Source organism: Lissotriton helveticus, chromosome 7, assembly GCF_964261635.1.
Source record: "Lissotriton helveticus chromosome 7, aLisHel1.1, whole genome shotgun sequence".
Classification (NCBI taxonomy): Eukaryota; Metazoa; Chordata; class Amphibia; order Caudata; family Salamandridae; genus Lissotriton; species Lissotriton helveticus.
In genome coordinates this window covers 22,459,140-22,487,055 of record NC_136068.1, presented here as the reverse complement: position 1 = coordinate 22,487,055, position 27,916 = coordinate 22,459,140, and the positions used below count along the sequence as shown (strand labels likewise).

At 48.9% G+C, this 27,916-nt stretch overlaps 1 protein-coding gene across 1 annotated transcript in view; it reads right to left on the bottom strand.

Annotated features, from left to right (window-relative positions):
- LOC144768894 (cell adhesion molecule CEACAM6-like) overlaps window positions 1-13,971 on the bottom strand; it is an 88,319-nt gene extending 74,348 nt beyond the window's left edge. Inside the window, exons 1-2 of the mRNA XM_078652908.1 lie at window positions 13,902-13,971; window positions 11,535-11,885 (exon numbers count right to left, since the gene is read on the bottom strand). Of these exons, the coding sequence (XP_078509034.1) occupies window positions 11,535-11,885; window positions 13,902-13,971 (421 nt within the window). The remainder of the gene's footprint in view (window positions 1-11,534; window positions 11,886-13,901) is intronic.
- Between the last annotated feature and the right edge of the window lie 13,945 nt (window positions 13,972-27,916).

Below are 27,916 nucleotides of genomic sequence, written 5' to 3'. Positions count from 1 at the left end.
CAAGAAGCGCCGGAGCCCCAGCCACTCCTTGATCCCAGCCGGGATAAAATGACTCCAACCACACAGAAGGTGACTACAAACACAAAACGAGACAAAGCACAGTAACACACAATTAAACCCAGGAACAAACACGAAAGGAAGAGTCCAGGGGAATCCAGAGGGGGAAAGGGAATATCAAGTGCCAAAAAACAAGAAGGGAAATATCACGAGCCCGTGAATAATGCAAAATTCCCAAGGTACCAATACAGCTCCCAGCAAGAACCAGGAACCACAATTCTAGATAACGAGCACCGGGAACAGGGAAAATCAGCCTTTTAACCCCACCTAGCATCACATGGGCTCCGTGTACATGGCAAGAGAAAGAGGACTATGGGGCAGAATCCTGACAGTACCCCCTCCCAACGATCCTCCCCACAGGGCAGGGCTTAGACGGATGTTGACGATGGAACATACGGATCAGACGAGGAGAGTGTACTCCCCCAGCTGGCTCCCAAGTACGGTCCTCAGGGGCATACCCTTTCCAATCTATCAAATAGAAGAGACGCCCCTTCCGTCTTTCCGAATCCAGGATAGCCCGGACCTCATACTCCTTCTGTCCATCCACAATTATAGGGGGAGGAGGCGGCAAGACCTGTGAGGATGGCACATAGGGCTTCAATAGGGACGTATGAAATACGGGATGAACCCGATAGTCACCGGGCAGGTCTAATTTCATGGCCACGGGATTTATAATCTGTATTATCGGGAATGGTCCCGCATACCTGGGTTGTAATTTACGGGATCCCCCAAGCCTCAGGTTCTTCGTAGCCAACCATACCTGGTCTCCAACTTGATAACCGGGTGCGGGGACACGATGTTTGTCCGCCTGCAACTTCATAGCAGCCTTAGCTGTCAACAACTGCTCCCGGGCAATATCCCATATCTTGCCCAGACGGTTACACACATCATCTATGGCTGGCACACGTCCCGTGGGTTGAATAGCCACCGCCCTGGGATGATAACCTAGTGAACAGTAGAAGGGTGTCATGCCTAAGGCTGAGTGCTGGCTGTTGTTATACGCAAACTCAGCAATGGGAAGAGCCATAACCCAATCACAGGCCAACGATGACGTCAAACACCTAAGGTACTGTTCCATAGTCTGATTGGTACGTTCGGTCTGGCCGTCAGACTGTGGATGATATGCAGATGACAATCTGACGTCCACCCGCAACACTGAACACAATTCCTTCCAAAAATGGGAAACAAACTAAGCCCCCCTGTCTGTCACCACTGCAGAAGGCAACCCATGGATCCGCACTATAGAAGACATGAAAACCAAAGCCATCTCTCTAGCTGTAGGGATCTTCGGAAGAGGGACAAAATGATCCATCTTGGTAAACAAATCAACCACCACCAAAATAGCAGTGAACCCAGAAACAGAAGGAAGCTCGGTCACAAAATCCATACTGATGGTGTGCCAAGGAGAAGGAGGCACCTCCAAAGGTTGCAACAGACCCGATGGCTTACTATGTGAGGGGTTACTGATGGCGCATACCGGACAGGCCGCAACATACCCCTGAACATCCTTGGCCAACGAATCCCACCAAAACCATCTTGTGCACATCTCCTTCGTCTTAGGGATCCCAGGATGTGCCACCAGGGCAGATGAATGACACCACTCCATGACCTGATCTCTCAAAGTAGGGGGTACAAACAACCGATCCTCATAATACAACAATCCATCCTGGATTGATGCCTGGGGCAAAGACAACCATGGAGTAAGATCCATCTTACGCAGTTGGTTCTTTACTGATGCAGTGAACACCTCCCCTTCCACCGCCCCAACAATCCTGTCTTCGGATATCATGGGCCTGCTCTCCCTCTCCTGGCCCTGCTCTCTGGTGTCTACATGGATACGGGACAAGGCATCAGATTTAACTTGCTGTGCTGCTGGCCTGTACGTAATGATGAAATCGAACTCATTAAAAAAGAGAACCCACCGCATTTGGCGTGGCGTCAAGGCTCGCGCCGAACGGAAAAACTCCAGATTTTTATGGTCCGTATAGATGGTAACGGTGTGTCGTGCCCCCCACAAATAATGTCTCCATTCCTCGAAAGACAGCTTAACTGCTAACAGCTCCCTCTCAGCCACAGTATAATTGCGCTCTGCAGGCAGCAAGGTCTTAGAGAAATAAGCAATAGGATGCATATAACCTGTCTCAACCACTCTTTGGGACAGCACTACTCCACCAACTGCACACAATGATGCATCCGTCTTTACAAAAAAGGGTAGGGCCGAGTCAGGATGGATCAACACTGGTGCCGATGTAAACGCCCCCAACAACCGTTGAAAAGCCCCCTGCGCCTCTGTAGACCACTCAAAGGATACACCCTTTCGCAACAGTTGAGTCAGGGGAGCCACAATGTCCGAAAAATGTGAGATAAAACGCCTATAAAAATTGGCGAATCCCAACAACACCTGTATATGCTTTACGGACGTTGGAACAGGCCAGGTGATAATGGCCTCGATCTTTCTTGGATCCATCCGAACCCCTCCGGCAGACACCACAAACCCTAGAAACTCCACCTGCGTGGTGCCAAACTGGCACTTAGCCAGTTTTGCATATAGATGGTGCTCCCGCAACTTGCGCAGAACCTGGATCACGTGTCGCTGATGCTCGACCCCTGTCTCAGAGAAGATCAGGATGTCATCCAGATACACAATCACGCTCCGATCCAAGAACTCCCGAAGCACGTCATTTATGAAATACTGGAATGCCGCCGGCGCATTGCATAGCCCGAACGGCATTACACAGTATTCATAAAGGCCATGCTTTGTCTTAAACGCTGTCTTCCACTCATCCCCAGTTCGCACACGCACCAGATCATAGGCGCCCCGCAAGTCCAACTTGGTGAACACCTTTGCGCTGCGAAGCTGATCTAGTAACACGGGGATGAGTGGAAGCGGGTATTTATTCTTGACGGTGGCCTTGTTTAGCGTGCGATAGTCCACACACGCCCGTAAAGTACCTTCCTTCTTCGGAATAAAAAAGATAGCCGAAGAAACAGGCGAACATGATGGACGGATAAACCCCAGACGCAGCATCTCATCGAGATACACCTTCAGGTGCAACTCCTCCGGCTCAGAGAGAGCATACACCCTACTACAAGGAAGAGGCGCCCCAGGAATAAGATCGATCTTACAATCAAATGATCTGTGTGGGGGCAAGCCCTGCGCCTCTTCTGCATCGAATACCTCCCTGAACTCCTGATATTGCAAAGGTACTGCATCCATGTCAGTGGCAGCACAGGACAATGACAACTCCTTTTCACCTGCATCCTTATAGCAGTGTTTTAAACAATACGAGGAATCAAGAGACACTAGCCTTTGTACCCAATCTATCCTGGGATTGTGCTCCTGCAACCATGGCACACCCAAGACCATCCCGAAAGAGGGAGCGTCTATGAGGTCAAAGCACACCATCTCTGAGTGTCCGTTTTCACACACCAGACACAAAGGCACCGTCCTCTTTGTAATTGATCCCGATGTTAATTCGGTGCCATCGATCGCCCGCACAGGTTCAGGCTGATCTTTTACGCAACACGGAACATTCAGTTTTTTGGCCAACGTGATGTCGAGGAAGTTCCCTGTAGCCCCCGAATCCAACAACACCGATACCGGCACTCTACTCTCTCCGCCAAGTACCAGATGAGCATTAATAATGAAGTGCCTAGGAGCCCTATCTACTGCCCCAAGCACCTCATACTGCCGATCCTTCCTTTCATGGTACAAACAAGCCACCCTCTTTCCATAAGAGGATCCAGAGGGTTTTACGGGACATTCCCTCGCAAAGTGCCCACCCTGGCCACAATACAAACACAGACCCATCTCTCTCCTTCGTTTCTTTTCCTCATCGGACAAAGGCCCCCTTACTCCGCCTATCTCCATTGGCTCAGACACACCCTTTGTCTCTCCAGCTCCCAGGGACTTATTATCGGGCTTCACAAACCCTCCCCTTGGCGCCTGATAACGACTCTTCTCCCCCCGTCTCTCCGCTAGGCGATGGTTCAACTTGACTACTAAATCGATAAAAGCTGCACAGTCAAGTGGGGGATCTACTACCTGTGAGACTATGTCCTTCAGATCTTCGGACAATCCCTGATAAAATAAAGAAGTCCTCTTATCCTCGGGCCAATGTGTCTCCGACACCAAACGATTAAAGGTAGAAATGTATGTTAACAGGTCCTGACGTCCTTGTCTTAATTTCAATAGTTCTGCGTCACTTGCCTGCATAAAGGCGTGTTTTGCGAACAAACCACGCATCAGTTCTTTAAACGCAGGATAGTTGGTTAGCACCGGATCATCCCTATCTACTAGGGGTATAGCCCACTGTGCCGCTGTACCAGCCAAGTATGATATCGTAAACGCCACTTTGGCCGAATCATTGGGAAAAGCAGTTGGTTTGCACATAAAGTGCAGTTGGCATGTATTCATAAAAGTGCCAAATTTGGCGCTATCCCCTGCGAACCTCTCTGGCGGTGCCAATGGTACAGGAACAGGAGTGTTCACAGTAACCGCTACCGGTACCCCCCCACTAGCTCCCTGCCCTTGCCCACCAGAGTATTGGAAAGTGGCTGGATGGATCACCTGAGCCTGAGGAGTCCTAAGCTGCACCCTTTCCCTACTAAGTAGTGCCCCAACCTCCTGCTTCATGGCCACATTCTCTTGTCGTAAATCATGAATCTGGCTTTGGAGGGCAGTCAAAGCACCCATGACATCCTGTAAAGTGGGAGATGTACCAGCCGTAGCCCCCACATCCTCATCCATCGTCGCTCAGGCAGTGCAATTATTACGTGGGCTCGTTATTCTGTTAGCTCCTGCCCAGCTATGCCCATGCACTGCAGGAGCGAAGAAAACCCCGTTCCTCTGAACCTACCACTCCGCGGCTCACACCATAGATAGTACCATGGGCCAACGGACTGGCAAGGGACAGGGGGCGGGAATAAGGGAAGGACAGACAAGGGATCCTAGGTCTCCTCTCCAAGGGGAAGGGTCCTTCTGCCGGGACCACGTTACTCCACGTACTGTATCACAGGGGACTGGCTGAATCACCGTCTGCCACACAAAAAACAACAGATGTCATAAGTCTAAATACATCAGCCCTCTTGCTCTTCTCATGCCCCCACACACCACCCCATAACACTCCTCCTTACCCACGAATGCTGTGATAATCGCCGGGTGGAGTGCTCCGTCCAGGAGTAAATGCGAAGTCCAGCAAGCAGGGGGCAGGGGGGCAAAACCAGGGGAAGGAAGGACTAGATGGTGGGAATCCCGCTTTAGGAGACTTGGGACCAATGGGGACCAGGGGAAGAGGAGGAAAAAGTCGTGAAAACGACTGAAAAAACCTCCGTTTGATAGTCCACTTAGAGTCTTCCTCACAGGACGCAAAAAGGGGACCAAAACAGGTCAACACTGGGAAAGAAGCACAGCACAACACAGGCTTCGTTGTGCGCTGGCCAGGAACCCGGAAACGCCCAAACCGGCACTCCGCCTCCGCACAACGAGGTGGATAGACTGCACAAAAGGCGGAAGTGCGGGGCAGCGTCAGCTAAACAAACAACACCAGGAATCACCAGGTAATCCAGCCGGACCACTGATTCCCGCAAGAAGCGCCTGAGCCCCAGCCACTCCTTGATCCCAGCCGGGATAAAATGACTCCAACCACACAGAAGGTGACTACAAACACAAAACGAGACAAAACACAGTAACACACAATTAAACCCAGGAACAAACACGAAAGGAAGAGTCCAGGGGAATCCAGAGGGGGAAAGGGAATATCAAGTGCCAAAAAACAAGAAGGGAAATATCACGAGCCCGTGAATAATGCAAAATTCCCAAGGTACTAATACAGCTCCCAGCAAGAACCAGGAACCACAATTCTAGATAACGAGCACCGGGAACAGGGAAAATCAGCCTTTTAACCCCACCTAGCATCACATGGGCTCCGTGTACATGGCAAGAGAAAGAGGACTATGGGGCAGAATCCTGACATAAGACAAGTGTCCGAGGGTCACACAAGACCCCGAGCTCCTGGAGTAAGACAAGTGTCCATGGGTCACACAAGACCCCGAGCTCCTGGAGTAAGACAAGTGTCCGAGGGTCCCACAAGACCTCGAGCTCATGGAGTGAGACAAGTGTCCGAGGGTCACACAAGACCCCGAGCTCCTGGAGTAAGACAAGTGTGGAGGGTCACAGACAAGACCCCGAGCTCCTGGAGTGAGACAAGTTTCTTAGGGTCACACAAGACCCCGAGCTCCTGGAGTAAGACAAGTGTCCGAGGGTCACACCAGACCCCGAGCTCCTGGAGTAAGACGAGTGTCCGAGGGTCACACTCAAGACCCTGAGCTCCTGGAGTAAGACAAGTGTCTGAGGGTCACACACAAGACCCCGAGCTCTTGGAGTAAGACAAGTGTCTGAGGGTCACACAAGACCCTGAGCTCCAGGAGTAAGACAAGTGTCCGAGGGTCACACAAGACCTGACCTCCTGGAGTAAGACAAGTGTCCGAGGGTCACACAAGACCCCGCGCTCCTGGAGTAAGAGAAGTGTCCGAGGGTCACACAAGACCTGACCTCCTGGAGTAAGACAAGTGTCCGAGGGTCACACAAGACCCTGAGCTCCTGGAGTAAGACAAGTGTCCGAGGGTCACATAAGACCCTGAGCTCCTGGAGTAAGACATGTGTCCGAGGATCACACAAGACCCTGAGCTCCTGGAGTAAGACAAGTGTCCGAGGGTCACTCAAGACTCTGAGCTCCTGGAGTAATACAAGTGTCCAAGGGTCACACAAGACCCCAAGCTCCTGGAGTAAGACAAGTGTCCGAGGGTCACACAAGACCTGACCTCCTGGAGTAAAACAAGTGTCCGAGGGTCACACACAAGACCCCGAGCTCCTGGAGTGAGACAAGTGTCCAAGGGTCACACACAAGACCCTGAGCTCCTGGAGTAAGACAAGTGTCCAAGGGTCACACAAGACCCCGAGCTCTTGGAGTAAGACAAGTGTCCGAGGGTCACACACAAGACCTTGAGCTCCTGGAGTAAGACAAGTGTCCAAGGGTCACACAAGGCCCGAGCTCTTGGAGTAAGACAAGTGTTCTAGGACCAAACAAGACCCCGAGCTCCTGGAGTAAGACAAGTGTCCGAGGGTCACACAAGACCCCGAGCTCCTGGAGTAAGACAAGTGTTCGAGGGTCACACAAGATCCGACCTCCTGGAGTAAGACAAGTGTCTGAGGGTCACACACAAGACCCCGAGCTCCTGGAGTAAGACAAGTGTCTGAGGGTCACACAAGACCCCGAGCTCCTGGAGTAAGACAAGTGTCTGAGGGTCACACAAGACCCTGAGCTCCTGGAGTGAGACAAGTGTCCGAGGGTCACACAAGATCCGACCTCCTGGAGTAAGACAAGTGTCTGAGGGTCACACACAAGACCCCGAGCTCCTGGAGTAAGACACGTGTCTGAGGGTCACACAAGACCCTGAGCTCCTGGAGTAAGACAAGTGTCCAAGGGTCACACAAGACTCTGAGCTCCTGGAGTAAGACAAGTGTCCGAGGGTCACACAAGACCCGACCTCCTTGAGCAAGACAAGTGTCCGAGGGTCACACAAGACCCTGAGCTCCAGGAGTGAGACAAGTGTCCGAGGGTCACACAAGACCCGAACTCCTGGAGTAAGACAAGTGTCTGAGGGTCACACACAAGACCTCGAGCTCTTGGAGTAAGCCAAGTGTCCGAGGGTCACACAAGACTCTGAGCTCCTGGAGTAAGACAAGTGTCCGATGGTCACACAAGACCCGACCTCCTGGAGTAAGACAAGTGCCTGAGGGTCACACACAAGACCCCGAGCTCCTGGAGTAAGACAAGTGTCCGACGGTCACACTCAAGACCCCGAGCTCCTGGAGTAAGACAAGTGTCCGAGGATCACACAAGACCCCGAGCTCCTGGAGTAAGACAAGTGTCCGAGGATCACACAAGACCCTGAGCTCCTGGAGTAAGACAAGTGTCCGAGGGTCACACAAGACCCTGAGCTCCTGGAGTAAGATAAGTGTCAGAGGGTCACACAAGACCCTGAGCTCCTGGAGTAAGACAAGTGTCCGAGGGTCACACAAGACCCTGAGCTCCTGGAGTAAGATAAGTGTCCGAGGGTCACACAAGACCCGGAGCTCCTGGAGTAAGATAAGTGTCCGAGGGTCACACAAGACCCTGAGCTCCTGGAGTGAGACAAGTTTCTGAGGGTCAAACAAGACCCTGAGCTCCTGGAGTAAGATAAGTGTCCGAGGGTCACACAAGACCCCGAGCTCCTGGAGTGAGACAAGTGTCCGAGGGTCACACAAGACCCGACCTCCTGGAGTAAGACAAGTGTCTGAGGGTCACACACAAGACCCCGAGCTCCTGGAGTAAGACAAGTGTCCGAGGGTCACACAAGACCCGATCTCCTGGAGTAAGACAAGTGTCCGACGGTCACACTCAAGACCCCGAGCTCCTGGAGTGAGACAAGTGTCCGAGGGTCACACAAGACCCTGAGCTCCTGGAGTAAGATAAATGTCCGAGGGTCACACAAGACCCTGAGCTCCTGGAGTAAGATAAGTGTCCGAGGGTCACACAAGACCCTGAGCTCCTGGAGTAAGATAAGTGTCCGAGGGTCACACAAGACCCTGAGCTCCTGGAGTAAGACAAGTGTCCGAGGGTCACACAAGACCCCGAGCTCCTGGAGTAAGACAAGTGTCCGAGGGTCACTCAAGACCCCGAGCTCCTGGAGTGAGACAAGTGTCCGAGGGTCACACAAGACCCCAAGCTCCTGGAGTAAGACAAGTGTCCGAGGGTCACTCAAGACCCTGAGCTCCTGGAGTAAGACAAGTGTCCGAGGGTCACTCAAGACCCTGAGCTCCTGGAGTAAGACAAGTGTCCAAGGGTCACACACAAGACCCCGAGCTCCTGGAGTAAGACAAGTGTCCGAGGGTCACTCAAGACCCCGAGCTCACGGAGTAAGACAAGTGTCCGAGGGTCACTCAAGAACCTGAGCTCCTGGAGTAAGACAAGTGTCCGAGGGTCACTCAAGACCCTGAGCTCCTGGAGTAAGACAAGTATCCAAGTGTCCGAGGGTCACACAAGACCCTGAGCTCCTGGAGTAAGACAAGTATCCAAGTGTCCGAGGGTCACACAAGACCCCGAGCTCCTGGAGTAAGACAAGTGTGTACAGGTGGCAGCAGGGCCGGCCTTAGCACTGGTGGCGCGCTGTGCGACAATGTCTGTTGGCGCCCCCCAATGAGCACCTCTGCCACGGATTCCTTCACTAGCACCCTTTAACGGTGCCCCCTCAAGTCTCCGTAACCACTGACTCTCAGATTCATTTCGATTTATAGCACCTCTCATACCAGTGTAAGGTGTCTGAGCACTTTACATCACACAAACATTGCACAGAGACAATCAGGTAGATTCATCATGGTCCCGATTTGCGAGTCCTTAATAGCGATTATTAAGGAATCGCTATTAAGGACTCTCAAATCGGGATTTATGTAGAAATTGCAAAAGAAATTGCGATTCCTACAGCCTCCTTATTTGCGATTAGCAAATTGCTAATCGCAAATAAGGAATAACTCCCCATTCATTCCTACGGGCCTAAAGGCCCATAGGAATGAATGGGGAGTCAATCCTTATTTGCGATTAGCAATTTGCTAATCGCAAATAAGAATGCGATTTCAAGGGTGCCAGGGGTGTCCAAAGGACACCCTGTAGCACCCCTGAAATGGAAATGTAGCCTTATGTTGCACACACACATGTCCAAAGGACATGTGTGTGTGTAACATACAAAATACACAAGAGAGCAGACAAGGTCTGGAAAATAGTGTATAGCTATGTTGGCGAATGTGCAGCAGTGGGTGCATGTGTGAACGTATGTTATTGAAAACAAGGCTGAAAACATCCCATCAGACCACCCTTTATGGTGGATTTTACGTCATGTGGGATGTTTTACTGATCATTCCATATCACAACTGACCAATTAGTGCCGCTGTAGAAATGGATGTCAGTAATCTAGCCGTAATGTCCATTGTGAAGTAGTGTTTACTAAAGTGCAGTGCTAAAATAACAGTGAAAAATTTAAAATCGACTACACAGGCGCTGTACAACATTCAAAACGCAATCTATGTGTCAGATATTAAAAACACGCCGAGTAGTATGACTACCCCATGGCGCTGTGCAGAACGGTCGACATGTTTCAGCCTCACGGGCATTGCCCCGGCTTTCTTCAGGACCACAAGAAAAAATGCTACTGCAACTATGATTAATTGTGTTAAGTGACAAGGACAAATAATGTACTGAGAAAGTTACATATCTACCAGGAACCATCACAAAGTATGCCCACTGGAAGGAGAGAAGAACGTCTTCTTCCCAGCTTTATGTGGGTGAAGACCTCACCTCACCCGGCGACCGCTCGGGAGTATGAGGCCCCGCTCTGTCCGTCGGTGCCCCCAATCTTGGCTGGAGCGGAAGTGGATGTGTGTAACATACCACTTAGAAAAATGCACTAAAGTGCATTTTTCTAAGTTTTCGCTATTTACCAGGAAAGTCAGACTTCGTGGTAAATAGCGGCCGGAAATTGCAAATTCGCATTTTTTTAAAGTTTCTTGAATTGCATTTAAGGAATCTCAAATAGAGATTCCTTAAATGTAATTCCTCACAAATATGCGATTTCGCAAATAGCGATTTTTGCATTTGGGATGATGAATCCCAAATGCAAAAATTGCGCTCGCAAAGGGCCAGACTCTGAAAATCTGGCCCTTTGCGAGCCAAATTTTCGTTCATGAATCTAGCTGAATGATATGTGTGTAAATCAGTGTATAGGAAATGTTGCATCAGACAGGACTACGAGGAGTAGTGTAGGAGTGACATGCCATCGATGCTGGTAGGCAATATAGTTTAAGAGTCCTTATTCTGGTAAGGCGCTAATTCAGAATGTAAAACATAACATCATGGTTAGGGGTTCTCTTTAATAATAAGAATTGTTTTCCAATTAAATGAACCCTTTGGGCAAGATTAGGATGCTGAAAGACTGGGCAAAAAAAGCATATAGCTCTAACATATACCTCGCAGTTTGCAGCTCTTTGATTGCAGTTAATAGCTCAATGTTCTATATTAGAATTTTGACTTATAAAAGACAAGTAACAAAAGGAGCTCTCTTGAAAAAGCAGGACCCCACTGACCTATTTACATTATATGCACTTTGTTGTTTACATCGTACACGTTCTTAGCAGCAGGCACTTTAACCCTCTGCGTTACCTTAGGATGAGACAACACTTCACCGGAGTTCCCTTGACATTTTAATTGATGCCTTAACATTGCTGGAGGCCAGAAACGCCGCAGCAGGAGGTGCTTTTAAAATGATTATATACTTCGGAAAATGATGCCCCGACCCCAAGTCAGCTCCCGGTGCAGTGGCACCCATCGCACCGCCCTAGCACTAGGCCTGGGTGGCAGTGCCAGGACAGGTGTGACCGACCTTACCGTGCACTCTGAGCTGTGCTCTGGCCTGATGTTGCACCCCCGAGTCCACGTACATTTCCACGGTGTAGTTTCCGGTGTGATCCGTCTGCACATCTGTGATCCGCAGAGACCCGTCCGGGAGCGCAGACTCTCGGCCGGTGGATTGAAGACCATAGAGAGGAGGATAGCTGCGAAAGAGACCGAGGATGAGGTAATCTCCGTCTGCCCCTCCGCTCCTGAACCAGTTACAGTACCAGAAGTGCCCCTCGTGCCGCACAGACAGGGTGACGTTGTCTCCCACCGCCGCCGTCACCACATCTGGAGTGATTGACAGCTGCGCCGCTGTGCACTGGAACAATGACGCCACCCAGACTGACGTCACCCAGACTGAAAGAAAACACAGAAGAGAAACAACATTAGAGGCGCTGCGGCTGAACCAAAAAAACAATAGACACCAGTGGGTGCGGAGAGACAAAGTCGACTGTAACTAGATGAATGGATTACACAAAAGCATCACAAGATCAGAGCAGAGCGGCAACTTCTACACTTGAAGTCCTAGACAACTTATTTTAAATAAATACACAAGTATCACAATTAATTCGAGAAAAACGACCTTATAAAATATACATAATTATTCCCCCAGTTAATTCCATAATCCTATGCCAGGGTTACCATATAATACAAAATCTAAACAACAGTTTACCCAAGCTCCTGTAAACTCAGCCTATGTCCTGCTCTCACAGAGAGTGTGGTCTAAAGAAGGGTCTTGACTCTTCACTCTACTCGGTGTTAACTCAGTAACCGTGACCAGTCTCCACAAACCTGGGCAGCATCACTGACCCGAGACCTCTAATGTCCATTACGAAGGCTTCAGCAGTTTAACCCATCAACCTTTACTTCTGGACAGACACAAGGGGTTGACTCTGGAGCCAGTTGTAGGGTCACCGAGGTGGCCACACCTACTATGAAAGATGCATCACTTCCCCCACCAGCCCTGATGGCAGATATTGGCAATAACTGGGGTCTATCATCATTTCCCTCATCGAAGCCGCCTCAGTGGACTGGATCAATAAATCTGTGGGTTTTGAGATCTGAGGGTCTCTGGAACAGAGTGACCTGCCTGCAGGTTCTCACCACATGTAGGAGACATTTACTAAACGTTCACGCACTGCAGCGCACCAAGCAACGCTTCTGCGCTGCGTGAAAGGGAGGGAGCAGAAATACACACTATTTACAAAGATATGGATCATTCCAGCTCTCTCCTTGCACTGGTGCACGGTGTGCTGCCTAGCGCCAACGCAGGCACCCTTGCACAATAGCGCCTGCAGTAGAGACGGGATTGTTTTTGTGCAGGAAAGTATAATTTCCTGCACAAAATTAAGGCATCAAGACATTCCCTCTTTCTATGTGCGCTGCAGAATGCAGCTCCTGTGGAAAGATAAAATAATGAGGAGAAATATAGATGCTTCTCCTCGATACACTCCAGTGTTCACACATTCCCCGGTTTACTCGTCCTTGTAAATTTGGAATGTGCCATCATCCAGGGGTGGACGCAAGGCAACACTCCACCCATATAATGCCCCCCAAGTAGAAATGCAGTGAAACGCAGCACGTGTAACTTCATTGTGTTGCATTTCTTTACAAAGCTGTGTGACGTGCCACAAATCTCCCTTGCGCGGCTTTGCAAATCTTACTGTTGACTTTGCGTTGTCTCAAAGACCACCCACCACTGTTCCACAAGGCGGTCCTTTTCTGGAGAGGGCTCTGTCCACACATCAGGCTCCCTACTCTTCACCTTTCTCCCAGTTCATCTCCTTGCGGATCAAGGTCTCATGAAGGTCATGCAAAGAGATGAAGGTCTCCCAGATACCAGGGCACGTGACCCCGGATAGAGGTCATGGACAGTAAACAACTCTCACCCTGGAGATTAGGAGGCATTAGGTCACCTTATAACACTGGTTCACGAATAGTTCACAATTAGGACCAACAGTGCACACAAAAAGTACACATCTTGTAACTGTAGTGCACTAACTGTAGGAACACTCACCCTGTCTTACTCCGTCACCTCTTTAATTCCCAACCTATGTTCTTGGAAGACTTCTCAAGGTCTTCTAAGTCCATTATACAAACAATGAAAGAACATATTAAAGAACAATTCAGAAACACGCCTGCCTCTTGTATCTCCTGCTTACGTCATGCTTACGTCATTCATGGGAGACATGGCTTTCCACAATCTTAGATGCTGAAGCTACCAACAATGCAATTAATTAGTAATGATATGAGGTCAGTGTCCTCTGTCTCTAAATGACACAATGTGTGACCCTGGGAATCTCCTGTGTGCAGGAACTACAGGCACCGGTCATGGTGTCTCACTGTGAGTTGCCTCACCTGTGTGGATCCAGCCCCAGCCGCCATGAACTCGTCCACCCGGTCTCCAGCTCTTCAGGGAAATCACCATTGTGCGTCAAACACCACGAGCTGAGCTCACACTTGAGCTGGAAGAAGAGTTCAGTGTGGAGATCCCGCCCTGTGTCCTCACTCCCCTGTCTGCGGGGACAGGACTCCTGTGTGCAGCAAGTGTGCCTGCAGTGGCCCTGTGTCCTCACTTCCCTGTCTGCAGAGACAGGGCTCCTGAGCCTTCCACAATCTGATCCTTTCCTGTGTGTGTGCTTGTGCCTTGTCTTCAGACTGTCTCCTCCAGCCCTCTGCTGCAAGGATGCCTCCTCCCCTCTCACCAGCTGTAAATGTAAATGTAAATGTAAATGTAGTTGAGCTTATATAGCGCACAGCTACCCGCAGTGGGTTTCCCGGCGCTTGCTTAGGGAACCCTTCCTGGTATTCCCCTGTGAGATAGCAGGGTATCCACAAGGTGAAAGTCAGGCATCCCGCCGCGAGGGGCCGTTGTGGAGATTAAGCAAGCTATTGCCCAGAGTCGCAGAGTGTGAACCCGTGAGTCGAGGAGGCACCGGGGCGAGAATTATCGAGTCCGTGGAATTTTTAGCCCAAGACCCGCCGAGGCAGGGAATTGAACCCTGGTCCAGGACCGATCTCAGCTTCCGGGTCTGCTGCCTCTAACCCCTGAGCCACACTTCTCCACGAAGTGAGAGAAGTGACTCCCTGGGTCTGTGGTTTGAGTTTGTCACTCTTCTAAGAAACACTTCTGCTTGGGTTTATTTCACAACCATAGGCAGTACCTCTTTCTCTAGCAGGAAACGCTTGCCATGTCTTTGGTTATATTTTTAACTCTACAGGCCTGCTACATCACCCAGGACTTGGAGACACTGTAACCCAGATCCAGAAAGATTTTGCATCGAGTTGGCATCACTCATCCTGCACCCTTAAGAACCAACACATATCGGGGGGGGGGGGGTGCGCACTGACGGTGGGCTGCCATGGCGGGCACTGAGGCCCCACCAGGGGGGCTCTGCAGCTTATACCGGCAGAATGAGGCTGCCTGTGGCCCACGCAGGGGGCCCCCATAGGAGGGCGGCCTCCTTAGTGCCACATGATGGCACAGACACAACAGGGCTTGTGGTCTGGGCGTCTGACCATTGTCGGTGTGCCCGGTTGGTTAGAATACATAAGGCACGCGGAGTTCCTCACACTTGTTCTACCACTGGTCACACACCGACGTCTGCATACTTTTGGGCCTCGCTTCGATGTGTTTGTGGCCCATGGCTTTCTGCTGGGTCATACTAAAATACCCAGGAGACTCACCGTATGTCCACGCAAACCCTCTGTGACAAGATCCTCACCTGGAATGTCATGGGGATGCACTTGGCCGTACATGACACCTGATGCATTATTACTTGGTGCTGAGGGTGGTGGACATCGCCTTCCTCTAGGAAACTCTTTCGCAGGGAGATACTCATATGGATCTCTGCGGGGCTCCACTTCCTCTGCGAGTCCCAGCTCACTGACGATGAAAGGCAATGCCTACTGCTTGCTGGCACCCTTGCAGAGACCTTTGGAGCTGGGCAGCATCTATGCCCCCAGTATCAATTAGAACGCATTCCTGGAATCCTTGGCACCATACTTAAGTATAACCTTGCCAGCTTCTAGGATACTGGGATGTGATTTCAATTGTGTGGCATGTATATCATTAAACAGATCTTCCCTCCACTAACAGACTGCCCCATCTGGAAACTAGCCGCCACTTTCCATGAGTGTTTGGTGGCTCCACCATGGCCTGAAGCTGGTGCATTTGTTTTACTCGCCAGTGCATGCCTTCTATGTGCAACTGGATGGGATCTCTGCATCTCCAGCAGTCACAGACCAGGCTATGCAGCCAGAATATCTGGGCCGTACTTACATATAATCCACTCATGTTGTGCTTGCACTGGGGAGATGGCAGACCCCAATCCCTACATGGCAACTCTGACCGGAATTCCTGTCTGACGCGGTATTCCATGGCTCCCTATGGGAAGTGATTAGTAAATATTTCCCTCATAATCAGGGTTCAGTGCTGATAGCAGTGTTCTGGGAGGCATTTAAGGTGGCGATTAGGGGCCGGTGTATGGCCATACAACCTGGAGTATGCAAAAATCTAGAGTCTCTAGCTGAATACCCTGGAGACTAGGATGCAAGCCCTAGAGGTTGCAACTCTGCTCGACTCCCAGAACTCCTCAGTGCGAGCATCAATCAATCAATGTTTATAAAGCGCAGCTACTCACCCATTAGGATCTCAAGGTGCTGGGGGGGAGTGTAGCGTGTGCCGGTGAGGTGGATTAAAAAAGCCAAGTCTTCAGTTCCTTCGTGAAGCTGGGGAGGGAGGTGGTTTGTCTGATGTGGAAGGGTAGGGCGTTCCAGGCGTTGGCTGCGAGATATGAGAAGGAGCGTCCTCCTGTTCTGGTTTTCCTGATGAGGGGTTACTTCTGCAGGAGAAAGCTGGGCTGAATATAGGGCCCCATGGGGAATGTGGAGGTTTAGTCGCTGGTTCAGATAGGCTGGTCAGGTGTTGTGGAGGACTTTGTGTGCATGGGTGAGGATCTTGAAAGTGATTATTTTCTCTATGGGGAGCCAGTGCAGTGTATGTAGGTGTTGCGAAACGTGGCAGTGTCGTGGTGGAATGAGGATCAGTCTGGTGGTGGCATTCTGGATGTTTTGCAATTTGCTAGTGAGTTTGTTGGTGATTCTGGTGTAGAGTGCGTTGCCGTAGTCCAGTCTGCTGGTGATGAGGGCGTGTGTGTCGGTCTTTCTATGTTTGAGGGGTAGCCATTTGAAGGTCTTGCGTAGGAGTCGTAGGGTACGGAAGCAGGTGGAGGTGACTGAGTTGATCTGATGGTTCATTCTGAGGTCGGGGTCAAGGATGATTCCGAGGTTGCGGGCTTGGTTGGAAGGGGTGGGCAGGTTTCAGAGGGTCGGAGGCTACCAAGAGTTGCTCCATGCATTGGGTTGAGGACCCATGATGAGTACTTCTGTCTTGTCTGTGTTGAGTTGAAAGCAGCTGTCTCTCATCCAGTTGGCAACTGCTTTCATGCCTTCATGGAAGTTGTGTCTGGCCTTGTCCAGTTCATTGGAGAGTGAGAGGATGAGTTGGGAGTCGTTCGCGTAGGAGATGATGTTTATTCCATAGCGTCTGACGATGGAGACTAGCGGGCCATGTAGATGTGCGCTACTACACAACCTTGTGTCGGGTCCGGGCCTTGCCATGGACTATGACCCGATTCACAGAACTAACTTAAGACAAAATGCTAAACTTACTTTTGGTATTCACAAAAGTTAGGATTTTGTCTTAAGTTTGTCTTAAGACAAACTTAAGACAGACTTAAGACAAAATCCTAACTTAAGTCTGTCTTAAGACAAACTTAAGACAAAATCCTAACTTCTGTGAATACCAAAAGTAGTAAGTTTAGGATTTTGTCTTAAGTTAATTCTGTGAATCGGGCCTAATATAATTAAGGGGTTCCTGGCCGGGATGACCCTGCCTCACCTCTCAGATACAGCCCAGTGGGACCTTGGCCAATTGACTTCAGAGCCTGAGATCAGGGGAGTCATTAAGCAATTAGCATCAGGGATGTCCCCTGGAGTGGGTGGGCGGCCTGGGGAATTCTACTATTTGTTCTGCTCATTGTAGGTATCCTAACAGGCGACTCTATATAACGCGGTGTGGGAGACGGGTGCCCTAACACCAACCTGTTGAGAAGCACTGTTGATTGCTTTGTTGAAGCCAGAGAAAGACCCAGTGGACACCTCTTCATATTGCCCCCTGTCAATGCTCACATTAGATGACAAAATCCTTAGTAAAGTCCTGGCTACCCGCCTACAACCCCATATATACTTCTTGATCCACGAGGATCAGAATGGCGTTATTCTGCTTCGCAGCACCGCTCTGAACATCCAGCGCCTTCACAGTTTGTTGCAGGAGATACAGCCCCAAAGGCAGTGGGTCTATCAGTGGGCTTGCGTAAGGCCTTTGATACCTTACAGTGGAGAAATATGCCAAAAAACTATGACCTGCATCAACATGGGCCTAGAGTGAGCCAAATGGGTAACACTGCTATATAGGGGAGCCCGGGACTGGTTAAAACAGGGCAAACATCTCATACCCCATCGAGAGTCACACAGGCACGAGACACTGGGTCTGTGGTCAGAGTTTGTCACTCTTCTGCAGAAAACTTCAGCGTGGGTTTATTTCACCATCAAAGTCAGTTCCTCTTCTCTAGCAGGAAATGGTTGCCATGTCTTTGATATGTTTTAACTTTGCAAGCCTGCTACCTCAGACAGGGCATGGAGACAAAAAAGCCCAGATCCTGCTGTTTGCATTGGCTGTAGAGCTGTTTGCTGGCGCAGTTTGGCAGCAGGGGAGGGGCCTATGTATATGGCTTCATGATGGGGAACATGACATCTCGCTATGCATGGGTGACATGCTTCTATTCTTCATGACAGGGAACATGACATCTCGCTATACTTGGGCAACATGCTCCTATTCTTCTGCATGTCTGCACAAAGGGGTGCCCTGACGGGTTACAATGCTCAAATGTCTGTGAGAAGTGACAGGCAAATGTTCCAGCTGGGAGAAGACCTGCGTCTTCCCAGTTAGGGAGATCACCGCAGCCCCAACCCAGGGGATCCACAAGATCACCACAGTCCCACCTGTGGGGATCCACAAGATCACCACAGTCCCACCCACGGTGATTCACTCGATCACCACAGTCCCACCTGTGGGATCCACAAGATCACCTTAGTCCAACCCAAGGGGATCAACTAGATCACCACAATCCCACCTGCACAGATCCACAAGATCACCTCAGTCCCACCTGGGGAAATGCGCTTGATCACTGCAGCCCCATACAAGGGGATCCATGAGATCACCACAGTCCCACCCGCATGGATCCAGATCACCACAGTCCCTCCTGGAGGATCCACTTGACACCACAGCCCCATATGAGGGGATCCATGAGATCACCACAGTCCCACCTGAGGGGATCCGCAAGATCACCAGTTCCACCCGAGGGGATCCACATAATGAGCTGCCATTGGAGCCTCGAACGTTCCCTGAACTCAGGATCTGAGTTTTCTATGAGTACATACACAGCGGGAGGGTAATCTTGGGGGTGCGCTCAGATCCCTACGAGCGAGAGTGGTATTCTGACGCACACGGAGGCTCCTTTTTGAAAGTACGAGTATCGCTTATGAAAATTATGATCCTGCCCAGACTGCTTTATTATTTTGCAAATCCCGCTCTGGAAACCCCGGTCTTGGTTTTGTTCTCTAGACACCTTGTTGTAGTAATCGATTTGGGATGGCATTATTTCAGGGCATAGCTGTGCACTATTCAGCACCGACACTGGAAGGTGGACCGGGTCAAAAACCTTGAGCTGTGCCACATAGCAGCAGAAACACAATGGCTGGCCAGCTGGCTGGAGGACAGCCACAGAGTGGAACTGGGGCTCTGGTGAAGAACCTGATTGTGGATTGCTACTGCGGCTCCATGCTGGGGGCATGCCCCACTAGAGGACTGACACCCACACTACTGCAAATCACACTACAATGTTGGGTGCAGTTCGCTGGGGCTTGGCCAGATGTGCCCCTACTCTCCAGTCCTACCGCTGGTGGGCCTGCAAATGCCGCCAGGGGCCTACTTACAGCCCAGAAGATGCGTGACTAGACTGTGGCGGACAAACACACAGACAGGGACTGTAATGCAGAGATACCAGTGCTGTTCAGGTGATCTTTCTATGTCATGGGATGCTCATAGCTTGGGGTGAGGGAATGACGAATGCAGTTTTTGTGCGTTGAGATTCAATGTGGTGATCTCCATCCACGACTGTACTTTGGAGATGTATGACGTCAGATGGGCTTATTTACAGGCCCATTGCACTGGCTTTGCATCACTTTTATTTTACGCATCAGTGGTGCTGAGTGCAGACCCATATCTACAAGGCCATACACACGGTCGGGGAACAGAGGGTAGATTACTTGTAGTTATGGAGTGAGGCAAAGCAGCACAAGTTGCTGCGTTGCCTTATTGTGCATCAAAGATGGGTTTCATGGGAGTTGTGGGGGGTGTCCTCACGCAATACCCATGGATTTTGATGCATTCCCAGATTTACACTGACTTGTAAACCGGGGAATGTGTCAAACGCCTACACCTCCCCAGGGGAGGCATAACGAGGAGACATAATTTTATTTCTCCTCCTTTTTTCCTCTTTCAATTAGTGCTGCATTATGCAGCACACATAGAAGGATAAAAATGAGTCCATTAATTTTTGTGTGTGCAGAAAGGAGCCTCTTCCTGCACAAAAAATATTATTCCTCCAAAGCAGGCACCCTTGCTCCAGAGTATTTTGTCTGGGGTATCACTTTTTCCCTCAGAGCTGTGAGATAATGCATGAGGAGGACGTCCTATACATGTTCTAGTGAGATGTAAGTGTGCTCTGTTATCTATGTGGTATCAGTTATGTATGGGAGAAGCTTGCACTACTGAGGTCTAACCTGCATGTGTGTGAGGCACATGTGCATTGACTACAGTGTATGATAGGTCTGTTCAGGTGTGAGACAAGCTTGAAGTGCTCATACGTTTGCTGCACTGGTTCTGTATTTCAGGACCGGTACCAGGGGTGGTGTCAGTGCTGCGTCTGTTCTGAGTGCATGTAGAGGTATGCACAGACAGTATGGTTCCTATCTGGTTTGCATATATGTGTGTGTGTGTGTGTGTGTGGGTGTGTGTGTGTGTGTGTGTGTGTGTGTGTGTTTGTGTGTGTGAGTGTGTGGTTGTGTGTGTGTGTGTGTGTTTATGTGTGTGTGTGTGCGTGTGTGTGAGTGCGTGGTTGTGTGTGTGTGTGTATGTGTATATATATGTGTGTGTGTGTGTGGGTGTGCATGTGTGTGTGTGTGAGCGTGTGTGTGTGTGAGTGAGTGTGTGAGTGTGTGAGTCTGTGTGTGTGTGTCATCCACTGATGCAGCCAGCCCATGCCTGACTGGTGTGGAAGGGATTCCTGTCCTCCAGCTGTCTGTAGTGCATCCAATAGTTATGTGTGTATAGTTATGTGTGTGTGTGTATGTGTGTATGTGAGTATATATTTGTGTGTGTGTATATATGGGTGTGTGTGTTTATGTGTGTGTGAGAGTATATATGTATGTGTGTATATATGTGTGTGCGTGTGCATTTGTGTGTGTGAGTATATATGTGTATGTGTATATATATGTATATGTGTATGTGTATATATATGTGTGTGTGTGTGTGAGTATATATGTGTATGTGTATATATATATATATATGTGTGTGTGTGTGTGCATGTGTGTGTGTGAGAGAGTGTGTGTGTGTGAGTATATATGTGTATGTGTATATATATGAGTATGTGTATATATATATGTGTGTGTGTGTGCATGGGTGTGTGTGTGAGCGTGTGTGTGTGTGTGTGAGCGTGTGTGTGTGTGTGTGTGAGTGTGTGTGAGTGTGTCATCCACTGCTGCAGCCATCCCCATGTCTGACTGGTGTGGAAGGGATTCCTGTCCTCCAGCTGTCAGTAGTGCATCCAAAAGGCATGTGTGTGGAGCTTGCACTGGCACTGGCACTACTGTCAGCCCTTCACATGCTCTGCATGTGCCCTTACCTCTTTGGTGTGGAAGGTACACACAAGGGCTGCACAGTGGCTGTCAGTAAGGGATGTGTTAAAGAGAGGAACTTAGGAACTTACCAGACCCTCTTGTCCTGTTCCTTCCTTGCCCTGTTCTGTGTGTTTGTAAAGCGCACTGTTACCCGTGAGGGTGTCCTCGTGCTGAGTGCATGCCGAGGAGTGCCTAGCAGTGCCTAGCAGTGCCCAGCAGTGCCCAGCAGTGCCTAGCAGTGCCGATGGATATTTCAAAAGCTAGGTCCTCAGCTTCTAGTGGAACCCAAGAAGAGAGGAGGAGGCTCTGATGTGGAGTGGGAGGCCGGTCTATGTGTAAAGAGTGATGTAAGCGATCACCCCTCCTCCAGAGCTGGATCTGTGTATGAGTAGGATGTATGAGAGGAAGAGTCTGGTGGAGTCGAAGGAGAAGCGACTGATAAGGTTAGTGGGGCCTAGAATGTGTGTGTTTGAGTGTGTGCATGCATGGGTGTATGTGTGTGTGCATGTGTGTTTGTGTATGTGAGTGTATGTGTGTGCATGTGTGTGTGTGTGTGTGTCTGTGTGTGTGTGTGTGAGAGGGGTGTGTGCCTCATGTCGGAGTTTAATCATTCTGCAGAGGCAATAAGACATGTGGTCCTGACAGTGCACCTGAAATGAAGGGAGTTGAGAGATACCGAGGCAACAGCCTCATAACTCCAAGCACACAGATTTTCAGAAGATCCCTGTGGTAGTGCTGATGATATATGACTCCAAAAACGATCCTTACATTTGCACATTAAAGGGGAAAAAACAAATAATATAGAATCTCTGTAGGTAGGCAACTACTTAATTCCAAACAGGAATCTGTTTCTGATAGCACACAGATATATAAACATTGGTGAATAAGTGGTAAATGCAAGCGACAAAAGTCAAATGTACTCGCTAATGGGGCAGGGCCTGGGTGGACAACATGGTGGACTGGTCTAAAAAGAGCTCTGTCCTACCGCTCTACGGAACCCTTACACCCACCGGTCATCTGAAGCTTTGCGCCTGTGCCGGCGATAACCACCACCATTGTGTCTCAAGCTGAAGCTCTCTGACAGGTCCTGACCGGCTGCTCATGTTTCCTATGAAAGGTGGAGGAGTTAGGTCTGTGAAGAGGGGAGCAGACAGACATGACAACAGAGACCGAGGAGAGTACCTGAGCTGAAGTGGACAGAATTGCAGTCTTTGAGGAAAGAGACACTGAGATTACTGCTCCACCTTGAGGGTGAACTGAGGAGGACAGCAAAGCGACAAGGAGAGAGTGTGAAGTGGACACCGATAGACAATCAGCAATGACTTCAAACAGAGTGAGTCAGCAGGATGGAGAAGGTGCAGGTAACCAGGAAGCACACCCTGTCTGAAGCATTGACTGCACTGCCTAAAAGGGGCAGGAGAGCTGTGGACTGGCAGAGAATAAACCCACATTCTTTCTATAATAGCAGGGCAGGTTTCAGAAGGAACTATTGGCCAAAATGAGCATAGAGGATAAATACAGGATGGACACATGATGAAACTTGAAATCCTTTTACAAAGCTCTGCTTTCACGAAAATAACTTCACCAGAAGAAAAAAGGGGATGCAAAATATTTTCTCCTGTCCTTACACTGTCCGTCCTATGCCATAGACCCCAGTAGGAAGCCTGCAAGCCTCTGACCGATACCCACTGAGCCTCCGTCTGGGTCAGTATCTGTGGGACCAACACCCTCTTCTTCAGTGACCGATGTCCACTGAGCTGCTCTTCTCACCACAGGTGCACTTCACCATGGTCCAGAAAGGTGCATGCCACACCTCCATCATGATGCGTTCCCAGATGGAATGAGGAAGAAAGGAGGAGCCATAAAGTTATTTCTCCTCGTTATGCCTCCCCTGGGGAGGTGTAGGCATTTGACACATTCCCCGGCCGTTAATTGATACAAAAAGATCTGAGCTCATTAAAACCATGGGGCGGTCTCTAGTTTTGCACGTAGGCTAGTTTCCTGGTGACTGAGGTTCCCTTTAAAAATCTCTCAGGCTAGAATGCGTGTCAGTTACAGTAGGGTGGTGAGGGCTTGGGGTACATCGACATGAGTAAGATCCAAACCGCAGAGAACCAATTCCTACGTCAGGTAGTGTAGGTCCCACATTCAATCCCTGCTTTCTCAGTCCAGGCGGAGCTTGTCCTTGGTTATGTGTCGGATATAGTGGCTCTCAACCCCCGATTGTGCTGGATAAAGGAGTGGACTAGGGAGGAAGGAAAACTTAAATGATTGTTTCTCACAAACCGTTTGTCCCTCGATCGGGCGCACAAAAACCCATAGTTACCCTGTGTGAAGGTTGCTTTTGCCTCTTTGGCGACTCCAATTCTCTGTCCTCTTGAGAATTGGTATGTGTAAAAAGGTTATTTCTGGATCGAGCTCTCATGGATAGGGAGCAGCGTGAGCTGCAGAAATCGTCGGTTCTGGGACATTTGCTCCTGAAGACCGTTCAGGATATAGAGCCGCATCTAGCTCAGATCTGCCTCCAGCAAGAAAGATTCCTCCCGGCCAGGTTCAGGTTTAACTCGCTTCATCATCTTTTGTCATCTCCAGGTGCCTGGGCTTTGCCTGATGTTGGGCTGCCCTGCGGCTGCGACAATAAGCCTCCACAGGACACTTTTCATTTTGTGATGTTGTTCAGCTATTTTAGTAGGCCTAGGAAATTGTTTTTAGTCCTCCTGTTGAAGCCTCTGAATTTCTCCTAAGTAAGGCTGGCCTTGGTCTACCTCCAGATGCTCCCTAATGAAAATGCCATGTTTGCTGTTTTATGCTTCTTTGGAGCTGCCGCGGTGTGCAGAAGATCATGTCTTAATTAGCTTATGTACAGACCTGTTTTTATTGATTGTCTTTTTTATTGGATACATTTACTGAGATTATTTTATATTTATGTGTTTTATATTCTTTTATGGTTGTTTTTGTCAACCGAATACAGATTTTATGATGATGATGACTCAGTGAGCTTGTTCCAACAGGAAATGTCCCCTCTGGACTGGAGGGAGGGTGAGCACATCATGCACTGACACAGTGACACCACCAGGGGGCCCCTACATAACACAGATAGCCAAGACCATCAAGTATAGAGACAGAGATATAATCCTGGTGACAGCCTACACCCAACATTCAGCCTCAATTGCATTCAACCAAATGTCCCCCAGACAAAGCTGAAAATTTTTTTGGTGGCATTAAACAAAAACTGTGAGTGATGGACGAGGGATATATGCTTCTGTACCCATCAAAAGTGAGGCTTATCTTCGGATCTAGGTCATATTGATTGAGTTGCCTGAAGCAGGAAGGAACCGGGGGAAGAACGGAAGACCGCTAGCTTTGTCCAGATCGAATACAAGATCAAAGGCAATAACCGACTCCTCTCAAACACTGGTGCAAAGTGGGACATCGGCATCATACGAAGTGACGCAGCTCCAGAGGACTCTTGTCCGATAAACTGGAGCATCTACATATTATGGCTTTCAGGAAAATATTCAGGTTACCATTCTCGACAAGGCGCACACTGATCAGAAATTGAGTTCAACTTAACATCAATGGACATGGAATGCAAAAAAGACATAGTGAAATTATACCACTGTGTGTACAAGGCTAGCCCGGGTACCCTAAGGGAAGCACTTCAAACACTCTTCATAGAGCAAACCAGCCTTTGGGCTAGGTACCTTGTTTTAGCTAATAAAACACTATGCCTGACAACTGATCAAATATTAAATCTGCCAACAGTTAGCCTAAAAAACCTGTTAAAAAAACAGGGAAAGACCATCTCAAGGCTCCGGGATATAGATACGATCGGAACAATTCGTGGTGCTGAGGGCCTCGCAAAATCACATGAAGCCACTCAATGCCAACCATACCTGAATGCCGGTCTGGGGAGATATGCTCTTCAAAATGTCTTGTAGACCAGGCTGCTAACCCTACCAATAAAGGACTATAGGGCTCACTGGTCATCTACACTAAGTGGAAATAGAGGATGTCGACTGTGTCAATACCACAGAGAATCGGCAGAGCATATCATCTGTTGTTGCCCAACGTTGGTAAGCCCGAGGCGCAAATACTTAAGGGCAATATTCAATCTTAATAAAGTAAGAACATGTAAGGAGGCCTTAACGCACATTTATACCACAACAGTACCAGTGGAGCTGGCACGTGCCGGGAAGTTCTTAGTCTCTGCTGGAAAGATCTTATTTATTTATTTATTTATTTGAACTTATAATGCGCAACAGCTCCCCGCAGTGGGTTTCCCGGCTCCAGGGATAGACAAAAGAAGAAAAAGAAGATACAGCAACAATACCGAAAACCAGCTAAAGCGTCAGGATAAGTCTATTGGAAAAAGTAGAGTCTTAAGTTTTTTCCGAAAACAGAATAAGTCTGTCTGAGATTTCAGAGCGGTAGGTAGTGCATTCCAGGCTTTAGGGCCTAGATGGGAGAAAGACCGATCCCCCATCTTTGCAAGTTTGAATCTTGGGACAACAAAGTCGTCATTAGCAGAAGATCTTAATGAGCGACTAGGTATATAAGGTTGAACAAGACTCTGTAGATATTTTGGGGCCGAGCCCTGCTTAATTTTAAAAAGGTAACACAGGGCTTTACATTTAATACGGCTTGTGACCCTAAGCCAGTGTAGATCACGGAGAGCCTGTGAGGCCGAAGATCTCCTCGGAATGTTACAGAGAAGTCGGGCCGACGAGTTTTGTACAACCTGGAGTTTGTTGATGGTGGAGGCGTCGGCGCCGAGATAAAGGACATTTCCATAGTCCAGGCGAGAAGTTACTAACGCCTGGACAACGGTTCTCCTGGTAGCATGGGGCAGCATCCATAGGATTTTCTGGAGCCATCTCAAGGTAGTAAAACAGATGGCGGCCACCTTACTCGCCTGCTGCCTCATAGAGAGTTTTCCGTCTATAAGAAACCCGAGGTTGCGAACTACAGAGGCCGGCTGGGGAAGAGGTCCCATATCGCTAGGCCAGTATTGCGGGCCCCAAAGATCTTTATTCTTCCCCAGAATGCAAACACAAAGTCTAGAAAAATAACAGCTGAACTATAATTTGCACATGGACAAGCATCCATAGTATTAATAGTGATGCTTCACTAATTCCTATGGTCATGAACATTGCCATCCTAATTGAACAGACAAATAAATAAAGTATTACATGGCCATTGGTGACTCGGTACCAATCTTGATAAGCTAAGATGATCTGACATTAGGGTACTGAATGTCCAACCCAATGTATATGTATACGTTTTTTTTTTAACTCTCTTCTTTTAATCTCATTGCGTTTTAAATGTCTTGTTTTGTTTGTTTTTACCATGGTCGTAATATGCTTCGCTTTTGTAAATGATTTTAGGTAATCATACAATAAAGTATTACAATTTTCAATATCAGAGGACTCTAAAAGAACCGGGGGTGCTGGTCATTGAGCCAAGGGTAGGTGAGTATGAAGAACGTCACCTTGAGGAGACCTCTACATGAGTGCAAATGCTACAAACACAAATGAGGCAAAGCAGGGTGGCTTCATGGAATCACCTTGTGCAGAGGATCACCATGGCAACAAGGGTAGGGAATGATCACACACATTCGTGTTACAAATGTGGGTGGCAGCACGAGTACGGCGTACTCGTGCTGCCACCCACATTTGTAACACGAACTTTACTCGATTGCGTGACCGGACTATGCCCTGACGAGGGTTTCGATAACTTTTAAATTTGATGTGCTACTTCTTCGTGGTGTCTACTTTGAACTCCAATTTTACTCCTTTATCGCGCCACTTGGAACTGATAGTTAGTGGTGTCGCCAGCATCGTAAATATATGTTCTGCCCTGATGAAGTCTATATGCATACACTGCTAATTAGACGAAACACGTGTTGGCTAGAAATCAAAAGGATGCTGTTGTGAACATTAAAGAAGAAGACTGACACTTATTTTGCAATATGATGTTTCATTTTTGATGGATGATTTGTATAATACGACTGTTCGAATTTGCTCGGGATATATCGTGTTTATCTTTGTTGATGTGGATTTCTGCGTTATATGGTGACGGTTAGATAGACGTCATCTTCATCCCTAGTAGCAGCCCTAATTAGTTTCATTAATTACTGATGACAATTGAGCGCAAGCGTATAACCTTCTATCTACTGTTCTTCTGCTTTGTCTGAACTATAACAAGATGGCTACCAACATCAAGATTCAAAGCCTCTATTTTGCAAAGTGGACATTGTAAATAAAACCAAATGATAAATGAGGGTGGGACAGGGAGGGGTGTTTAGAAGAAGAGAGAAACATGGAACATGGATACAACCTCAAACAGCC